Below are 19,427 nucleotides of genomic sequence, written 5' to 3' on the forward strand. Positions count from 1 at the left end.
TCTTGTTCAGATGTTTGCCTGTGCCCTTTTTTTAGCCCTCTATGATGTTGGAGACATTGTTCATTCTGTAAGAGCAAAATGGGGAATAAAAGCAAATTGTCCCTGTTCAAACAGGCAGTTCAAACTCTTTTCAAAACCAGCCTCAAAGGAAGACATAAAACAGGTATTACTGTTTATGCTGGATTCAACCATCCTTGTTAATTGTTGTCTGTCTGTTTTCAATAACCTGAGGATTTCTGTAGTATATTAGAAAGGAACATGGGGAGAGCTGTCAGTGGAAAGAAATGGTTCACTGTTTCATGTGGCACTTTATAGACCCATTCTCAAGTTTTACATTATTTTTGTGGACTTTATTTGTAGTCTCTTTTAAGTAGGATTTTAATTTTCATTCCTTGAAAAAGAAAAACCTTTTCTGTTACAGTCTACTTAATAAATTGCTTTCAAATTTGTATAGGTTTTTAAACTTACCATTGTTTTACACAGTTAAAATTTTTCAGATAAACTTAACATTTTTTAATTACTAAATATATTTTACCTGTAATAAATATATAAAGAGTTGAAGGAAATAATAACTGAAATGATCCTTGCTGTATCTCTCACTCAATGTAAAATATGTGTACATTTCCTTGGTGCTCACAGGCCTCTTTATGGTTGACATTTCCTTCACGTCTGTCATCACATCTACCCCCCTTACTCTTCCTCACCCCAGTAATCATTAGCCCACTTTATTTTTAGTAATCAGAAATTACTTTACATTTTCATGAAGCTGTGGTGTGGAAGGCAGCATTGGTAGAAGAGTTTTGATCTTTGGAGTCAGAACTGAATTTGAATTCTTTTTCTGCCACTTTCTAGTTGCATAACTCTGGCTCAGATGAACTGATGTATGTGTGCTTTAGCTTCCTCATCAGTAATAAAGGAATAATAATGCCAGTAAAATAAGTGGGGTACTCTGTCTGTGCAGTTTGTTTGTCGTTTTTATTGTTATTCGTGTTCAGTTCATGTTTTGAGTTCTTGTTAGGGCTCTTCATCACTTTTTAAAGCTTCCTACACTACACTAAATCAAAAGAGCATGTCCTTTTTCTGCATTTTCCCACTTCTTCTGAATTCACAGCTGTATTTCCTACCCTGCCTCATTTACTTGTTCAGTCACTGGTTTCTGAGTGCCTACTCATGACACTGGGTGATGGGAACAAACTGGGCATTTTAAAGAAACACAGTGGATGGAGTGATAGGAATATGAATGAATATGAGATGCTGCTACAATGGTGGAGGCGTATCTTGCTGTATTTACATCCTTCACGTCTTATACTTTCTGTAGTAATACTTAAAAGTTAAAAAATTAAAATCTCTTCTACACAGTTTGCTCTATTATTGCAAGATTACTGCAGCTGTGATGATTTCCAGGGCTATTGGGTGGTTTTGTTGCAGATATTTCTCTCTTACTGGTGAGCAGTTAGGGGAGAAGATAAGAAGAAGATGCAGTTTTCCAGCCTGTGTCAAGTTCTCCTTTTATACTCAACACAGACTTCCTTAACTGGAGAAAAAGCGACTCTCGGTACCATGCTCCAGCAGAATCCCTCAGGGTTGGAGCCAGTGACTGTGGGTGGGGAGGCCGCTTCCAAACCGGCCAGCAGTGTGAAGCCCGCCTGTCCAGCCAGCACGTCTCCTTTGAACTGGCTAGCAGACCTGACCAGTGGCAATGTCAACAAGGAGAACAAGGGTGAGTGTTTCCTGCCTTCCAGAACTTTGGCCTGTTCCAAGAGGGACTTGGCAACCTCAGTTACTGGGAGAACAGAGTGGTGAGAAGTAGTGTGGAGGGTTAGGGGTTCCCTGTAGTCACCTGAGACCTGACACAGTTGCAGGCCCAGAAAGAGCTTTCGCTGCTGATAGAAGTCATTGTTGAGCTTCTGTTTGGCAGGAGTAGGGTGGGCTGAGACTTGTTAGTTTCAATAGTAATTTTTGCCTTTCTATCTCTACCCTGTATATATTTCCTATTCTGTCTAAATGGGAACACTCTGTCTTCAACTTTATTTTTCTCATCCGTGCTGTTGTCTCAGGATGCTTGATTATAGTATAAAGAGCATGGGCTTGGAAATCAGGTATTTAGAATTTAGGTGATTCTGCTGTTTTACAAGAAAGAAAAATTGCAGATCCATTTCTTTCACGCAGAGATATTAAACATCTCAGTGAATAGAATTCAGCATAATAAATAAAGGACTTATATGGGGTGACCCAGCAGGGCTTGAGAAATGCAACTGCAGTTTTAACATTAAAAAAGTGGGAAAAAGTCATGTGAGGAGATATAGAAAAAGAGTAAAATTCAAAACCTGCCTATAATTAAAACAAAAACACTTAGGAACAGAAGGGAATATCCTTAATCTAATGAGTTTCTATGATAAAATTGACAGCAAACATGTTAAATTATTACTGAATTTTTTATTCAGTTGAATAATTTTTAAACCATTCCCTCTGTGTTCAGGCATGAGACGAGGATTCCTGTCTTCAGTCTTTCATTAAACATGGTACTGGAAGTCCTGGCTATTGCAGTGAAGTGAACAAAAAGATGTTAGGATTGGAAAGAAAGAGATAAAACTGTTGATATTTGTGAACAATCTAATTATGCATGTGAAATTCTAAGAGAATCTGTATTTATAAATACTATCAAGGTTGATAGTTACAATGTTATTTACAAAAATCAGTTGTATTTTACATACAGGAACAAATAAAAACTACAGTTTACCATAGTATCACTTTGGGTATTGAATGTTTTTATATATATATATACTATATGTGTGTGTATATATATATGTAATAGCAGTTGGAAATCCTTATCAAAATCAATAATATCATTAGTATTTATCCTCTTAAGTTTCCTGGTTCCATAGTAATTCTGTTAATAGAAGACTAGTAAGGGCTCTGCCTTTCAGAACACTTTTTCATCTAGATGTTTTTGGTTTCCTTTTTAGAAAAGCAACCAGCGATGCCAATTTTAAAGAATGAAATCAAATGCCTTCCGCCGCTCCCCCCCTTGAGCAAATCCAGCACAGTCCTCCACACCTTTAACAGCACAATTTTGACACCTGTAAGCAACAACAATTCGGGTTTCCTCCGAAATCTCTTGAATTCCTCTACAGGAAAGGTATGTATTTATCTTACTGTTTATGCTCTTCACCACCCTGCCCCCTCCCCCCCCCCCCAATAAAGATGAACAGAGTCAGAGTAGAAGAGAGTAGAGAAACTAAAATAGAAAGTAGAAAGAAGGATGTGAGTCCATTGCTTTCTTCTTCATGGGTACAGAGGCTGTATCATTGGCAGATGGGCTTCACAGCTTCTAATTCTTGGCTGATAGGCTTTTGAGTATACTGATGGGCTGATTCTAATTCTTGGCTGATGGGTACACTTTTTTGTGTACCACTTCTGAGAGTTGTGATGTCAGGTAGAGGAAGAAGACTTAACCTCTGTGAGAGTCCTGGCCTGGGTTCTTCCCTGAGTGTGTAACATGTACTCATCCTACTGTTATAGAAATATAGGGTTTATTGATGGTAGGGAATGACATGTTTAAGACTTATGTTCTTTTTCAAATTCAGACAGAAAATGGACTCAAGAATACACCAAAAATCCTTGATGACATCTTTGCCTCTTTGGTACAAAATAAGACCTGCTCTGATTTATCAAAGAGGCCCCAAGGACTGACCATCAAGCCCAGCATTCTGGGCTTTGACACTCCCCACTACTGGCTGTGTGATAACCGTCTGCTTTGCCTGCAAGATCCCAACAACAAGAGCAACTGGAATGTGTTCAGGGAGTGCTGGAAACAAGGGCAGGTAAGGGGCCTCTTGCCCGGTCCCAGCACAGCCCCTTCCCAGTGCCTTTGGTAGACTTCTGACACCCTCACCCCACAGCCCCTCCCCTCCCCCCTTCCTGGATTTTAAGTGCTGTATACTTTCTCTCTTTTTTTCTGTACTATACTGTTTAGGGTGAATACAATCAGAATGTGGCTGAGTCTTTCTTTTTACCACAAACTTTCCTGGGCTGTATTCTCTGGTGAGGTTTTTGTTTGGATTGCTTCTAACCAGTCATCTTTGGATCTTTTATTTTTTTATTTTATTGTTTTTGACTGTGATGGGTCTTCATTGCTGCACATAGGTTTTCTCTCATTGCAGAGGTGGGGGCTACTCTTTGATGTTGTGTGCAGGCTTCTCATTGCGGTGGCTTCTCTTGTTGCAGAGCACAGGCTTCAGTATTGTAGTGCTCGGGCTCAGTAGTCGTGGCACACAGGCTTTACTGCTCCACAGCATGTGGGATCTTCTCAGACCAGGGATTGAACCCATGTCCTCTGCATTGCATGGCGGATTCTTAAGCACTGGACCACAGGGAAGCCCTGTCTTTGGATTTTTGATGAGTGCTTTCTGGGCTCAGTGATTCTTATGTGGTAAATGTCAATTGGAGAATTGGGTGTATGACTGAGGCTGGTGAAGTTTGGGGGATTAGACAAAATAGGATAAAAATCAGGCGTCCCTCTTCCATGAATTATAACCTTGTACTGAAGACAATTTTAGGTGGCCCTGAGCCATGTAGTGTCAGCCTGGAACTGGTGTGTAGTCTCCCAGGCCGGAGCTTGCTTTAAAGGGCAGTGATGTTCCATCTTAAGTTTTGGTTGATAGTTTAGGTGATGCTTGGCTTTGTGGACCTGCTTCTTCGCTTTCTTCTGTTGGTTTATGTTTTCTGGATTTCTGTCTTCTCTTCCGGGCCAAACAGAATCCTCGCTAAAGGGATAGTTTGCTCTTGGACAAGGCCAGGACTTGGGAATTGCCAAATAGAAAAATGTATCTGTTTAACAACAAAAAAAATTTTTTTCAGTCCTGTTTACTAACAAGATTTTCTCATGACAGACTGGATACAGTCCACTGAAATGTTTTGTTTGGATTATGTAATGACTTGCTTGATTTTTTGTTTGTTTTAGGTAACTTTTATTGGAGTACAGTTGCTTTCCATTGTTGTGTTAGTTTTTACTGTACTAACACAGAGTGAATCAGCTATAATGCTCCCGTTTTAGTGTCTTAGTCATGTTCAGCTCTTTGCGACCCCATGGACTGTAGCCCGCCAGGCTCCTCTGTCCATAGGATTTGTCAGTCAAGGATACTGGAGTGGGTTGCTGTTTCCTTTTCCAGGGGATCTTCCCTACCCAGGGATCAAACCCAGATCTCCTGCATGGCAGACAGATCCTTTGCCGCTGAGTCATGGGGATAGCCATATAAATATATCCCCCATTTTTTTGATTTCCTTCCCATTTAGGTCATCACAGAGCACTGAAAAGGGTTCTTTGAGCTGTACAGTAGGTCTTGTTTGGTTTTTTTAGGATTACATAATGGTTTTTAAAAGTTGAACTTGTTGCTAATATTTTAGTCAGGCTATTTCACATGAAATTGAGGACTTCTGGCCTATCTTGGGTAACCAAAAGACTGGGCGATCTCAGGGTCATGTTCCTGGCTGGTTAACAAGAGGCTGCAGGCCAGTGGCAACACCCCCCTCCAACAGGGCACTCTTGCTGCCTTTGTCTCTCCTGCATGTCCCTTGCCCTGAGCCGTGGCGTTGGTGTTCTGTGAATCATGGGATCTGAGTCAGAAGGTGTGATCCTTCCTTTTCAAAGCTTGCTAGTTAATTTGAGAGCAAGGGTTGTGTGTAGCAGGTAAGCGAAGACATGAAATGCTGTGGGAACACAGAGGACTATGATGTCATTTTGGGAGCTGAGCCTAAGGACCAGCCGCAGAGAAAAAATCAGCAGCTGTTTGAGGAGGGGTGGCCTCAGGAGAGGGGACAGGGCTGGGGGAATTCAAACCGAAGTCTTCATTCTCCTCTCCTAGCCAGTGATGGTGTCAGGAGTGCACCATAAGCTGAACACTGAACTCTGGAAACCGGAGTCCTTCAGGAGGGAGTTTGGAAACCAGGAAGTTGACCTCGTTAACTGCAGAACCAATGAAATCATCACAGGAGCCACAGTAGGAGACTTCTGGGATGGCTTTGAAGATGTTCCGAGTATGTATTACAGACTCTTTAAGGGGCTGAGGGTGTGAAAAGGGCGGGGGTGGGTGGGCTCAGGAGCAGCAGGAGCCGACTGTCCTTCAGTGGGAGCAGCATTATTTTCTATGAGTCTGGAGTTTAAAATTCCTCTCTTACCTCCTCCTCCCTTTCTTTTTACAGATTCTGTGCATTTGAACAGAGGCAGATTCTCTTGGTATTTCCTTTGAGAGTGAGATTTTAGTCACCTCTTCTTCAGGTGACGCCCTGTCTGTCCTGTGACAGACGTGTGCCCAATGGCGAGGGGCGGGAAAAACAGAACCAGGGCTTGTGCCTCCAGGGTGGTGGTTTTATGTAGCTTTGCTATTTAACAAGAAGATTGTCAGTATGTTTAACACGACAAGCTGAGCTGAAAGTGCCAAAGAATGAATCCTTTTCACACAGCTGAGCCTGGTTACTGCCTCCTCACTTGGGCAAGGGGGACAATGGTGGTCAGGGGGCCGTGTTTCTGGTGCTGAGGCTGGCGCTTTATGTGACTGGCCAGTCAGTAACGTGTTTGTTTACAAGTGCTCTGTGAGCCCCAGCACGTGTCATCAGGCTCCCGCCCCCTCGAGAGGGTTTGGCCAGTTCATTCTGTAGACTCTCAATTCAAATTTGCTCTTTTTTCGTTCTCATTCTTTTAAGGCATACCTTTACCTTGTAATCTCTTGCTTCCTTTTCGCCTGTTACTCACATTTACAGGTTATGGCCCACACTTTGAACAGACTTTATTACCAGGTATAGCTGACTTTTAAGTAGAGTGGGATGGGGGTTTCCACACATGAAGGTTAAGGTGGAGTTTCAGACGTTAGATGTTTAGCTGGGAATCAAAGTCTATGAAATGAAAGAGGAGGCAGGTGCAGTGTAGAGTTAGTGAAGCCTTGGCACACCTGCCAGGGAGCTCTGGAGCAAGTGTTGCCCCTCATGGTCTCAGACTGGGCTAAAGTGAGGAAGAGTTAGGGCCTGTATCCCCTCACCTCCCTCAGGCCCTGGGAAGGGCAAGACCTGGCAGGGCAGCTCTCTGCAGCTGAGGCTGACCACAAAGCTGTGAGGGCAGCAGGTTCTTTGAAAGGGGATCTTGTTGTCATTCAGTTCCTCAGTCATGTCCGACTTTTGTGACCCCATGGACTGCAGCATGCCAGGCCCCTCTGTCTTCTTTTGTCTTCCCTGAGTTTTCTCAAACTCATGTCCATTGAGTCAGTGATGCTGTCCAACCGTCTCATCCTCTGTTGCCCCCTTCTCCTCCTGCCCTCCATCTTTCCCAGTATTAGGGTTTTTTCCAGTGAGTTGACTCTTCACATCAGGTGGCCAAAGTATTAGAGCTTCAGTATCAGTCTTTCCAGTGAATATTCAGGGTTGGTCTCCTTTAGGATTGACTGGTTTGATCTTGCAGTCCAAGGGACTCTCAAGAGTCTTCTCCCAACACCACAGTTCAAAAGCATCAATTCTTTGGTGCTCGACTTTCTTTATGGTCCAACTCTTACATTCCTGTATGACTACTTGAGAAACCATAGCTTTGCCTAGAGGGACCTTTGTCGGCAAAAGGGGATATAGAGGCACACATACCACAGTGTGCATTCCAGTTAGGCCTGGGTTCAGATCCTGACTCTTGATATGTACTTGCTGTGTATGTGAAGTTGCTAATTTCATTTTTCTAGGGCTCACACTTCCTCATGCCTGCAGATGGTTAAGGTGCCCCAAAGTCCATGGCAGCCTGCCTTTTCCATATTGATCATTCTTCTGCCCAGACCCCAGCACACCACCCACACTGAAATGTCACTGATGTTCGGAGCAAACACTGTACCCTGTATTTTCCTGTGTTTGTTGTGCACTATTTAAGTTAGATTATGAGAAAGTACTTGGTTGACCATCAAACACTTGTATACAGACATTAGTCCTCAAGAATATAGGGTTTGAAGTCAAGCCTGGGTTCCAGTTTCAGTTCTTACTGCTTAATAATGGATGACCTCAGTCATCTTTCAGTCAATTGATCTCAGTCAATTTCCTCGTCCAAAAGTAGGAATATTACGTAGTGCCAGGAGTCACTGGGATATTGGATTGAGTTGTAAGAACTAAATAGTTTTAAAACACTTAGCAGAGACTAGAACACAGTAAGAGGTGTGAAATAATAGTTATCATTGCTGTTAATCATAATGAGTCATGGCTATAAATCATAATTTCAGCCTATCTTTTTCAGTTAAAGGTTCTTGGTTCCTTGACATGACCTGCAATGGTTAATTGTCTATTACAGGAAAATAGTCTGACTAAACCCTCTATGTATCATCCAGAAGATGGGGTGGGGGCGGGGTTGGAGGGTGGTTGAGTGGGCCCACTGTCTCCGGACGGAACATCAGGTTGCTTCAGTCTCTCTGAGCAAAAGAAGTCATTTCTATTTCATGCTGGCCTCAGAAAATGGGGGTTTCTAGACATCTGTGACCTTTGATTGTTAAAGTGCTGTGCTGTTTGTTATTTGGGAAGCTGCTTGCTTCTTCTGGAATACTGTATAGGAGGAGACCGGATCTATCAAAACACTACCTATGTAACATGGACAAAAGGGAGCAGCTGAAATCTCAAAGAAGCAGTTTGAGACAGGGCTCTCAAAGAGAATTCAGAGAAGACAGGGCTCTAATACAAATTAGTCAGTGATCTTTATTTTACTTCCTTGCTGGGTGTAATGGATTTCTTGACACTGAATAAATAAAATGGATGGTAATTTGCAGGATGTGAATGTTAAAAGTTAATATTTGTATATCAAAAGAAGAGAGGTGAAAGGTAAAGGAGAAAAGGAAAGATATATCCATCTGAATGCAGAGTTCCAAAGACTAGCAAGGAGACATAAGAAAGCCTTCCTAAGTGATCACTGCAAAGAAATAGAGGAAAATAATAGAATGGGAAAGACTGGAGATCACCAAGAAAATTAGCGATACCAAGAAAACATTTCATGCAAAGATGGGCATAATAAAGGACAGAATGGAGCAGAAGCAGAAGATACTAAGAAGAGGTGGCAAGGATACACAGAAGTACTCTACAAAAAAGATCTTAATGACCCAGAAAACCACGATGGAGTGATCACTCACCAAGAGCCAGATATCCTGGAGTGCGAAGTCAAGTAGGCCTTAGGAAGTATCACTATGAACAAAGCTAGTGGAGTTGATGAAATTCCAGCTGAGCCATTTCAAATCCTAAAAGATGATGCTGTGAAAGTGCTACACTCAATATGCCAGCAAATTTGGAAAACTCAGCAGTGGCCACAGGACTGGAAAAGGTCAGTTTTCATCCCAATCCCAAAGAAAGGCAATCCCAAAGAATGTTCAAACAACTGCACAATTGCACTCCTCTCACACACAAAGTAATGCTCAAAATTCTCCAAGCCAGGCTTCAACAGTACGTGAACCAAGAACTTCCAGATGTTCAAGCCAGTTTTATAAAAGGCAGAGGAACCAGAGATCAAATTGCCAACATCTGTTGGATCATAGAAAAAGCAAGAAAATTACAGAAAAACATCTACTTTATTGACTACGCTAAAGCCTTTGTGTGGATCACAACAAACTGTGGAAAATTCTTAAAGAGATGGGAATACCAGACCATCTTATCTGCCTCGTGAGAAATCTGTATACAGGTCAAGACCAACAGTTAAAACCAGACATCGAACAACAGACTGGTTCCAAATTGGCAAAGGAATACGTCAAGGCTGTATATTGTCATCCTGCTTATTTAACTTATATGCAGAGTACATCATGAGAAATGCTGGACTGGATGAAACACAAGCTGGAGTCAAGGTTGCTGGGAGAAATATCAATAACCTCAGATATGCAGATGACACCACCCTTATGGTAGAAAGCAAAGAGGAACTAAAGAGCCTCTTGATGAAAGGGGAGGAATAAAAAGAAAAAGACCTCTTGGTGAAAGAGGAGAGTGAAAAACCTGGCTTAAATCTCAACATTCAAAAAACTAAGATCATGGCATCTGGTCCCATCACTTCATGGCAAATAGATGGGGAAACAATGGAAAGAGTGACAGACTTTATTTTCTTGGGATCCAAAATCACTGTAGATGGTGACTGTGGCCTTGAAATTATGACACTTGCTCCTTGGAAGAAAAGCTATGTCCAACCTAGACATTGTATTAAAAAGCAGAGATAATACTTTGCTGACAAAGGTTCATATAATCAAAGCTATGGTTTCTCCAGTAGTCATGTATAGATGTGAAAACCAGACCATAAAGAAGGCTAAGTGCCTCGGAATTGATGGTTTTGAACTGTTCAGATGGCGTTGGAAAAGACTCTTGAGAGTCCCTTGGACTACAAGAGATCAAACCAGTCAATCTTAAAAGAAATCAGTCCTGAATATTCATTAGAAAGACTGATGCTGAAACTCCAATATTTCGGCCACCTGATGCGAAAAGCCGACTCATTAGAAAAGACCCTGATGCTGGGAAAGATTGAAGGCAGGAGGACAAGGGGACAACAGAGGATGAGATGGTGAATGGCATCACCAACTCAATGGACATAAGTTTGAGCAAGCTCTGGGAGTTGGTGATGGACAGGGAAGCCTGACATGCTGCAGTCCATGATGTCGCAAAGAGGCAGACACGACTGAGCAACTGAACTGAACAAAATGTGTCAGGTTAAAGATTTTGCAGAGACAAATACACTTTATTTGTATTGTTAGGGCATAAAGTGCTAATTTGCCATTGATTTTGATCTATTTCCGAGTTATGAATAGTAACAATTCAGTAATTCTGGTTACCTTTCAGACCGCTTGAAAAATGAAAAAGAGCCAATGGTGTTGAAACTTAAGGACTGGCCACCAGGAGAAGATTTTAGAGATATGATGCCCTCCAGGTACGATTATGGGGAGGGGAAAGAGATGGTCCCTTTCTTGAGAGATGATGATCCTGGTGAGATGAAGAAGTTACTGACTTTTAAATCTGGCTCACTAATGAAAATCATCTATGTTTCCCTGTGGTGCTCCACCAGAGAAGAGGCTGACTCAGGCATGCATGCACTCATTTGTAGGCAGGAGTGAGATCAGGCATGTTAGGGTTGGGTAGAATATAGTGACATTGCTTAGACAAGAGAGCGGAATGGCTCGATCCGTTTTCCTGATTTGCGCTTGAACCTTGAATCCTCAGAACTAAGGAATAATATATTCCTTAGTGTTACTTCCTATCAGGAAGTTTTTGCTCAAATCTTTTGTCTGCAGTGTTCTAGATTATTTTGATATATCTGTGTGCTGTAGGAGAGAAAGAATACTTTGCTTATAAGCACTGCAATTCTAACCTTAAATGTTTTTTTCATTTATATTGAAGTACAGTTGAATTACAATGTTGTGTTATTCTACTATACAGAAAAGTGATTCAATTATATGTATGTGTATATATACACCCATTCTTTTTCATAATCTTTTTCATTGTGGTTTATCATAGGATATTAAATATAGTTCCCTGTGCTATACAGAAGGACCTTGTTATTTATCTATTCTATATTTACCAGTTTGTATCTGCTAATCCCAAACTCCCAATTCAACTCTCTCCCACCCACCTCTGCCTTGGCAACAACCAGTCTGTCTGTGTCTCTGATTCTGTTTCATAGATAGGTTCATTTGTGTCATATATAGATTCCACATATACGTGATTAGAAATGCAAGCTTATTTTGCAAATTCATTGTCTTCTTGTTCTAGATTTGATGATCTGATGGCCAACATTCCACTGCCTGAGTACACAAGGAGGGACGGCAAACTCAACTTGGCCTCACGGCTGCCAAACTACTTTGTTAGGCCAGATCTGGGTCCCAAGATGTATAATGCTTATGGTAAGAAAGAAATGGCCCAACTTGAAAAGATTATTAACAGAAGTAAAACACGTTAAAATATTTGTAACATTGGTTTTGGGGGAGGGAGAGAAGATGTCTGTAATCCTACCCCTTAACATAGCAGTGGTCTTCATTATTGCTTATTTCCTTTCATTCCTTGGCCACGTGTATGTATATTTCCCTTTCTTAATTGCAGTTGTAGGGCATATGCAATTTTTTAATAAAAATTTTCCCTTACACTTCATATTATATAGGAATATTTTTACATATTGCTCAGTGGTTTTTAGTGTGATCAGTTTTGGTGGTTGCATTTGATGGTACATCATTTAATGAATGTCAGTTTATTCATTGTTTTAATGTTGCTGGACATTTAGGTCAGTCTGCTGGAATTTCAGCTGTTTTAACATCAGCTGCACTTAAATACAGTGTTCTGTGCTGGTGGGTAGTATTCAGTTATTTAAGTTAGTATTAAACATACTCTTTGAATTTGTATTTCATTGTTATTCCTTCCTCACGTAATCTCAACTCCAGTGTCTCAGACTCAAGGGTGGCAGACCAGAGTCTTTGGCATCTTTGCCATGTTTTCCAGACACCGTTGGGGGAGTGGGAGTGAGGGCTTGGACCTCAGCCCCCAATTCTTTTCTTATGGTGGAGTCTGCCCGGGAACCACCCGGAGTGAGGTCAGGGAACAGTCCCAGAGAGGCCTTTATTTTGGGGAGTTCCCACAGTCCAGGTGCCCAAGATAGTTCTGCCAGGGTGGGCTGAGAGGTGGTCTGGGGAGAGGACACCGCTGGCAGTAGCCCATTTCCGCTTACTCTTCAGGTCTCAGTTTAGAGAGCTCTGCCTGTGTTGGGGGGCAGCAGCCTTTTCTGCAGCTGTGCTACCTTCCCCTGAGCCTTCCAAAGCAGCTGGATGGCTGGATTGCAGGGTGTGTTCTGTTTACAGTGAGAATTTACAACAAATTTACATGAACGGAAGCATTTTTCTACTAAAGCAAATGGTGTACAAATCATGTTACATCATGATTATCCAGGTCTAATAGAAATTAGAAAGCTGTATAAGGTAGAAGTGGTTACCTGAGATGTTTTTAATATAATGAGTCTATTTATTTGGTTTAAATAGCTTGATAGAGGTCTTTTCCTCCTAGATACCAATTGATAGATGGCATTGTCACTCTATAATAGCTTTTCCTATCAAAATTGTTCCATTCAGAGTAACCAGTTAGGGGTGGAAAAATGTGTTCATTTTCAAACACCTTCAACCTTATGATAAACCTCATTAATGAGCAGTCATTTTTCAAAAGTTGGGTGACTGAGCAGTGACTTCTCCGTGAGACAAAGTAGAGTGAAAGGCTCTTTGGAAAGATCATAAGTCAACCTCTCTCCAGCTCCACCACCACCAGCAGTTTTACAAATAGGAACCAGGACTTGAGGATGATAGAGGGGACACTGACCTAACTAGGAGACCCAAGGGGCGTCTAGTAACAGGTCTGGGACTAGGTCTTAAGTCTCCTAATTTCCAGGCTTGAACCAGTCTCCAGCCCCAGTGGTCTGTCACGTAGCAGCCCCTACTATGTCTGCTTATGTTCTTTGCTTGAAAGTCCATGGCGTGTTTTGTTTCAGGATTTTCTATTTTATGGGAATCCTTTCTCTGGGACCATTGTTTTTGGTTCCTCTGGCCAAACCAGCAAGCAGCTTCGGATATCGCTCTGAGACGTGTTCACCTTTCCTCACTCCAAACTTCATTTAATTCAGTTGCCACCTATCACATTGCTTTTTTTTTCCTCAAATTATACTTGTTTACTTTTTACTATAGAAAATTAAATGCACTGAAAACCTGAATCTAGGACAGTGACTTCCCATGTACTCGTCTCCCAAGTTACAACCACTCTCAGATTTTTTTCCCATAGTTGTTTCCTTATTTCCTGTCTTCATACTTTTTCCTTTACTCTTTGAAAGAAAATCTCATACATCCTATGATTTTGTCCAATATTTAATGCTTTACTCACTCCTAGGGCTGGCATTTCAGCAAACTGGAAAGAAGGGAAACTAGCTGAGCCCCAGGGCCATGATCCCAGGTTGAAATGATAAGGTGTTGGCTGCTCCTAAACCACAGGCCCCTGTGAACCAGAGAGAAATTCCTTGGCCTCCAAACAAGACAGGGCTTAAGTTGCAGGGCCTGGCAGGTTAGAAAACAGCCTTATCCTGAGCCATGCTTGGCTCTGTGCCCAGTCAAGAAGCAGTGTCCTCATGTCAGGATGGGGATCCAAGGTAACCGCCGGGCTTGACAAGCCTCAAGGTGAATGCTGAGCAAATGGGCCTTCTCCTGAGGGAAGAGATTAGTCTCTGTTATGAGCACCAGCATGGACCTCATGCGTTGGCTCGTGGGTGCGTGCTAAGTCGCTTCAGTCACTTCTGACTCTGTGTGACGCCATGGACTGTAGCCCGCCAGGCTCCTCTGATCATGGGATTCTCCAGGCAAGAATACTGAAGTGACTTGCCATGTCCTCCTCCAGGGGATCTTCCCAACCCAGGGATCGAACCTATGACTCTTTATGTCTCCAGCATCGGCAGGTGGCTTCTTTCCCACTAGCGCCACCTGGGAATCCCCTGCTCTGGTTTAACCTTTTCCATAGTTGAGGGATCCAAGTGTGACTGAGTACATAGTCATTTGAGGTCCTAGTTTTCTGTGTTTGGGGCAGGGGTAGAGAGGTGTTCTGTTAGACTCCCCATCTTATGTCTTACCCCAGAGTCCTTGGCTGTGACAACCAAAGCTTGAAAGCTTGAGCTCGCCTGGTTGAGCAGACATCCTTTTGGCAAATCCCAGCCTCAGTAGTCCACTTTACCATCCGAGTCCTACTTTCTAGTGTTGACTTTCTTTTGCCAGCATATTGGCTTATTTTTAAAAAGCCCTTTTGTCCTTTTTTTTTTTTTTAATTTCATCCATATTTTATTTAAATTTCATCCAGATTTTCAGGTATTTTGCCTATCACCAGAAACTAATATTAGGACTTACTTTTTTATTCTTACAAAAGTAAACATTTAATATTTATTCAAAGTTGAAAGGATAAAATAACTTAATATTGAATATTGTTCTATTACTCTTCCTTGCTTAGAAAGGTAGATTTTAAAGTTTGTGGCCAAGTATTCCAGGGAGTGGGAAAGACTATGGCAGCCTGTGCGGTTTCAGTAAATTTCAGGCTTTTCTGCCTGCAGGATTAATTACTCCAGAAGATCGGAAATATGGAACAACAAATCTTCACCTAGATGTATCTGATGCAGCTAATGTCATGGTCTATGTGGGAATTCCCAAAGGACAGTGTGACCAAGAAGAAGGTAGGGTCCTAAGCATAAAAAAAGTGGGGCTTACTCTCTGAGCTGGAACATACGCAGTCTGATATTTGCCTTTTCTTGCTCCAGAAGTCCTTAAAACCATCCAAGATGGAGATTCTGATGAACTCACAATAAAGCGATTTATTGAAGGAAAAGAGAAGCCAGGAGCTCTCTGGCACATATATGCTGCTAAGGACACAGAGAAGATACGAGAATTTCTTAAAAAGGTGTGCTCCTTACCCTATGGCATGTGAAGAGAGAAGCATGCAGAACGGCAGTATTATTAATTACTACATGTCTAGACCTCACTGGGTCACTGACGAATAATCAACCTCAAACTTTAAACCTGTGCATCTCAGATTGGGTAGGCTAAAGCTGGTTTCTAAGGATCATTGGTTTCTAGATGATTAGGCTCACATCTTTGAAAAGGGGGGAACTTGTTTTGTTTGTCATGTCTGTGTTTTATGTTCCAGTGAATTTGAAGGGTTTTGTGCTCTGCCTTTACCTTCATGGTAGTTCCTCTGATCATCACATAGTATCTGTTTTTACAGCCCTAAAAACCTAAGCCCTTCAGAAACCCATGTATCATTTCTTCACCTGTGATAGCTGTCTTCCAAGTTACTCAGGTCTCTGTTGTCTTTGTCCACCCTACTGGTGGCCATCAACTTATGAAGGGTCATGGGAGAGGTATACTGGGACTTTGACGATCCCAAGATTCCAGTAGTTAGGTTATTTGGCAAGGGTTCTGTGTGGAACCCTTTGTTTTAGACACAGATGGGCATGTTCAGTTTTTAACCTGTTCGCCACTGAGGCTGCTAGTTTTAGCGTAGATATTTATGGCCAGTACTCTTCATTTGTTCATGAGGAATGGATATTCATGGTAGCCTGATGCCAAGTAAGATCCTTAACCAGTGTTTCCTTCAGTCAAGATGTCTTTTGCTAAGGATAACTTGGTTCTTCAGAGGACCTGCTGGTCACCATGTTGTTCCTTTGATAGGGTCACCCTGAGTCTGTGCTGCCCAATACTGGTCTAGAATAAACAGGTTTCATCTGTAGCCATCTTTGGGACTATTTCATAACTCAAATTGTTAAGTGAATTAGAGGTTTTTAAGAACTGCAGGGCAATAAATCTACTTATAAGGAGCTCGAGTCTATTTACATTCAAAAGTCTAGGCCAAAATATTGTCCAGACACAGTATTTACAAAATAATGCAGACTGCCAGTCATGGTTTATAGGAAATGACGAACCCACATTTTCTTTCAGTCTCCTCTTGGTTCGTTCAGTTATTGTCTTTGAGTACTATTTTCTTTTTCTGCCAGCCAGGGCTTATGTTGAAGAAGGCCTGACGTTTACTGACCGTCCACATTGTTCAGGGGGCCAAATGCCCTCCTGGAGCCCTAGCACGTAACTCAGTTTCATAACCTTTGGAATGTATTCTAGGTGTCAGAGGAGCAAGGTCAAGAAAACCCCGCCGACCACGATCCTATTCATGATCAGAGCTGGTATTTAGACCGATCATTGAGGAAGCGTTTGCAACAAGAGTATGGAGTTCAAGGCTGGGCTATTGTGCAGTTTCTTGGAGATGTGGTATTTATCCCAGCAGGAGCGCCACATCAGGCAAGAACCATGACTGGACTCTTTATTCTCCATCCACTGCTGATGGGGCTTGTGTTACGATGTGTCTTCTTGTTTTCCAGGTTCATAACTTATATAGCTGTATCAAGGTGGCTGAAGATTTTGTTTCTCCAGAACATGTTAAGCACTGCTTCTGGCTTACTCAGGAATTCCGCTATCTGTCACAGACTCATACAAACCACGAAGATAAATTACAGGTAAAAATAGCTGTGATCCCGGGCATTCTCTGACTCTGGCTTCATGGCCCTTTATCAGTGAATGTCCATCCATACCAAGCTGTAGAACAAGGAGCATATGATTGAAGCCCTCCACAGGGCCCAGTTCAAATTCCCTGGCCGCGAGAAGATCCATCCACATCTCCAAAAAGTGGGGATTTACTAAGTTTAATGCGGATGAATTTGAAAACATGGTTGCAGAAAAAGCAGCTCATCCCAGATCACTGTGGAGTCAAATACATCCTTAATCATGGGCCCCTGGACAAATGGCGGGCCCTGCACTCAGGAGAACCTTGGTGCTGTCCCCTCCTTACTCATGCCCACCAATAAATCCTCATTTCCTGTCAACAAAAAACATAGTCCATGAACTTGGCCATATCACACTAGGTAACAGTGAGTTGAAGAACTGGCTGGTTCTACTACCTACTTAGGCAAAGGAGGAATAAACCAGAAGGGAATCTCACTTTGGTTTAGAGGCTTGCAGTAGTGAATTATCTAAAACATGTGATTTCATTTAGAAAACTAGGGACATATATAAACCCTGAAAAAGAGAGCTGTACCCTGGGACTTGCTTTTCTCTGCACTCAGTGAGGGCAGGGCCACATAGGATCAAAGCCTCTGGAAGGGGGAGAATGAGCTTTTCAGTTCTTCAAAGGAGGCGTGGGTTTAAAATGTGTATAAAAGCCTCAAGGATCTTAGGGACCTTTCAAGTATTATTAATGTTTCATATTGAATTTTGAGTCTTAAGTTCCGAGAGCATGGTAATGAACTTGGTAGGGGGAAAGTTTATTCTCAGTTGACAGATTTTAAAGTTAATGGTAAACTGACCATATTTTCTCTCATTTCAATCAGGTGAAGAATGTTATCTACCATGCAGTAAAAGATGCGGTGGCTATGCTGAAAGCCAGTGAATCCAGTTTTGGCAAACCCTGAGGGTCCCAGAGGAGCCTTACCCCTGCACATTGGAAGTGAATTACTGGCAGCTGTTCAAACTCTTCAGGCAGGATTCCTGTGGACTTTGAGACTCATGTTACCTCATCTTCTTTTTTAAACTGTACCCACCTGGTAAGGGGGTACTCTGTCTAATGTATATTTCTAGTGTTTACAGACACTAAATGTGTATATGTAGTAACTATTTACAGAACATGCATCCTTTAAAACTGTGACTTCTCACCTAGTGCAGAGCTTCTACCCAACTGTAAAAACAGAACCCCTTCTCAGTTCTGGAACAACATCTGCAGTTACTCCCCAGCTGTGTGGTTGGACAGTTTAGTCAAATGGATTATAACTCTTAGGAACCACCACACAGTTGATTTGGGTTGTGTTTTGTTGTGTCTGTCTGAGTACCCTCTCCCCCAGCCCTTAGGGTTCAGAAGAACAGTGGAGGAAGCGACCACCAACAGTGCAGTTCTTATACTGTATTGCATTAGGAATGGCATTATATAGCAGAAGTCAACTACTGTACAATTCTTGGGGTTAACCATCTTTAGTTAAATGGAGTTTTAATTTAAATTGAAGCTTTGCTAATTTTAAGTGTTAAGCATTTTGCATTAAAGTATTCATATAATGTTTTGACTCAGTTTATTGGCATTATTCTCTGGTGGCAGAGTCAACACACACTTCATCAATGTTAACAAGTGTAAGAGTTTACGCCAGGAAGTTGTCTTAAAAGCCCAGAAATTCAATGCTATAGTGATTTCTGAGTGGGTATTACAGTGCTCACATGGAAACAAGTTCCTCCCCAGCCAACTGGAAACTCCTGTCACATTTTTGTAAAGAAACACTGCTGATTAACTAACTTTAGAAATGAGAATTAACCGAAAAACCAAATGGTGACTAGCTAAATGATTCTAAAAAGTTAAGAGGTCAAAATACTTTGTCTCTCTTTTGACCCTTTATAATTCAAGAGTTTACAAAAGAAAGTGAAATTATTAGAAGTTTTAAAACTTTAGTATCAAAAATAATCATATCTATGAAGAAAGGAAATTCATAAAGAAGCCAGTTTTGTCTACCTTGTTGATTCTCCTAGACAGCTCTAGCTATACTGAAATGAATTAAATTGAAATCAAATAACATAGACAAGGCCTGGAGCCTGGGTTTTTACCTATGAGCTCAGAGTGGTAAATCAAAGATGCATACCTAATGCCAACCCACCTCAAGCCAAAATCTTTAATGGATGAACTTTCAAAAACAAAGTTTTCTGAAAAGAGTAAATGGAAATATCTATTAGTGGGAAACATCTTCCCTGGGAATGTCTTACGAGAAGCTCCTTTATACAGTTTTGGATCTAGAATTGGCACTGTTGATTAGAAATCTCCAATAGCCAAAAGAAGATGAAAAGTTTAATTTTCTACTGAAGAAGTCACCATCAAGC

The 19,427-nt window shown here is 41.7% G+C and overlaps 1 protein-coding gene across 4 annotated transcripts in view; it reads left to right on the plus strand.

Annotated features, from left to right (window-relative positions):
- Positions 1-18,621, plus strand: part of KDM3A (lysine demethylase 3A) — a 54,746-nt gene extending 36,125 nt beyond the window's left edge. For all 4 annotated transcript variants that reach the window (XM_043917818.1, XM_043917817.1, XM_043917820.1 and 1 more), the window contains exons 15-26: positions 36-163; positions 1,525-1,720; positions 2,967-3,139; positions 3,588-3,824; positions 5,865-6,036; positions 10,813-10,900; positions 11,740-11,870; positions 15,086-15,205; positions 15,290-15,429; positions 16,644-16,820; positions 16,901-17,035; positions 17,906-18,621. In XM_043917818.1, the coding sequence (XP_043773753.1) occupies positions 36-163; positions 1,525-1,720; positions 2,967-3,139; positions 3,588-3,824; positions 5,865-6,036; positions 10,813-10,900; positions 11,740-11,870; positions 15,086-15,205; positions 15,290-15,429; positions 16,644-16,820; positions 16,901-17,035; positions 17,906-17,986 (1,778 nt within the window). In that variant the 3' untranslated portion in view covers positions 17,987-18,621. The remainder of the gene's footprint in view (positions 1-35; positions 164-1,524; positions 1,721-2,966; positions 3,140-3,587; positions 3,825-5,864; positions 6,037-10,812; positions 10,901-11,739; positions 11,871-15,085; positions 15,206-15,289; positions 15,430-16,643; positions 16,821-16,900; positions 17,036-17,905) is intronic.
- The last annotated feature ends 806 nt before the right edge of the window (positions 18,622-19,427 follow it).

This window comes from Cervus elaphus, chromosome 11 (genome assembly GCF_910594005.1).
Source record: "Cervus elaphus chromosome 11, mCerEla1.1, whole genome shotgun sequence".
In the NCBI taxonomy this organism is placed as follows: Eukaryota; Metazoa; Chordata; class Mammalia; order Artiodactyla; family Cervidae; genus Cervus; species Cervus elaphus.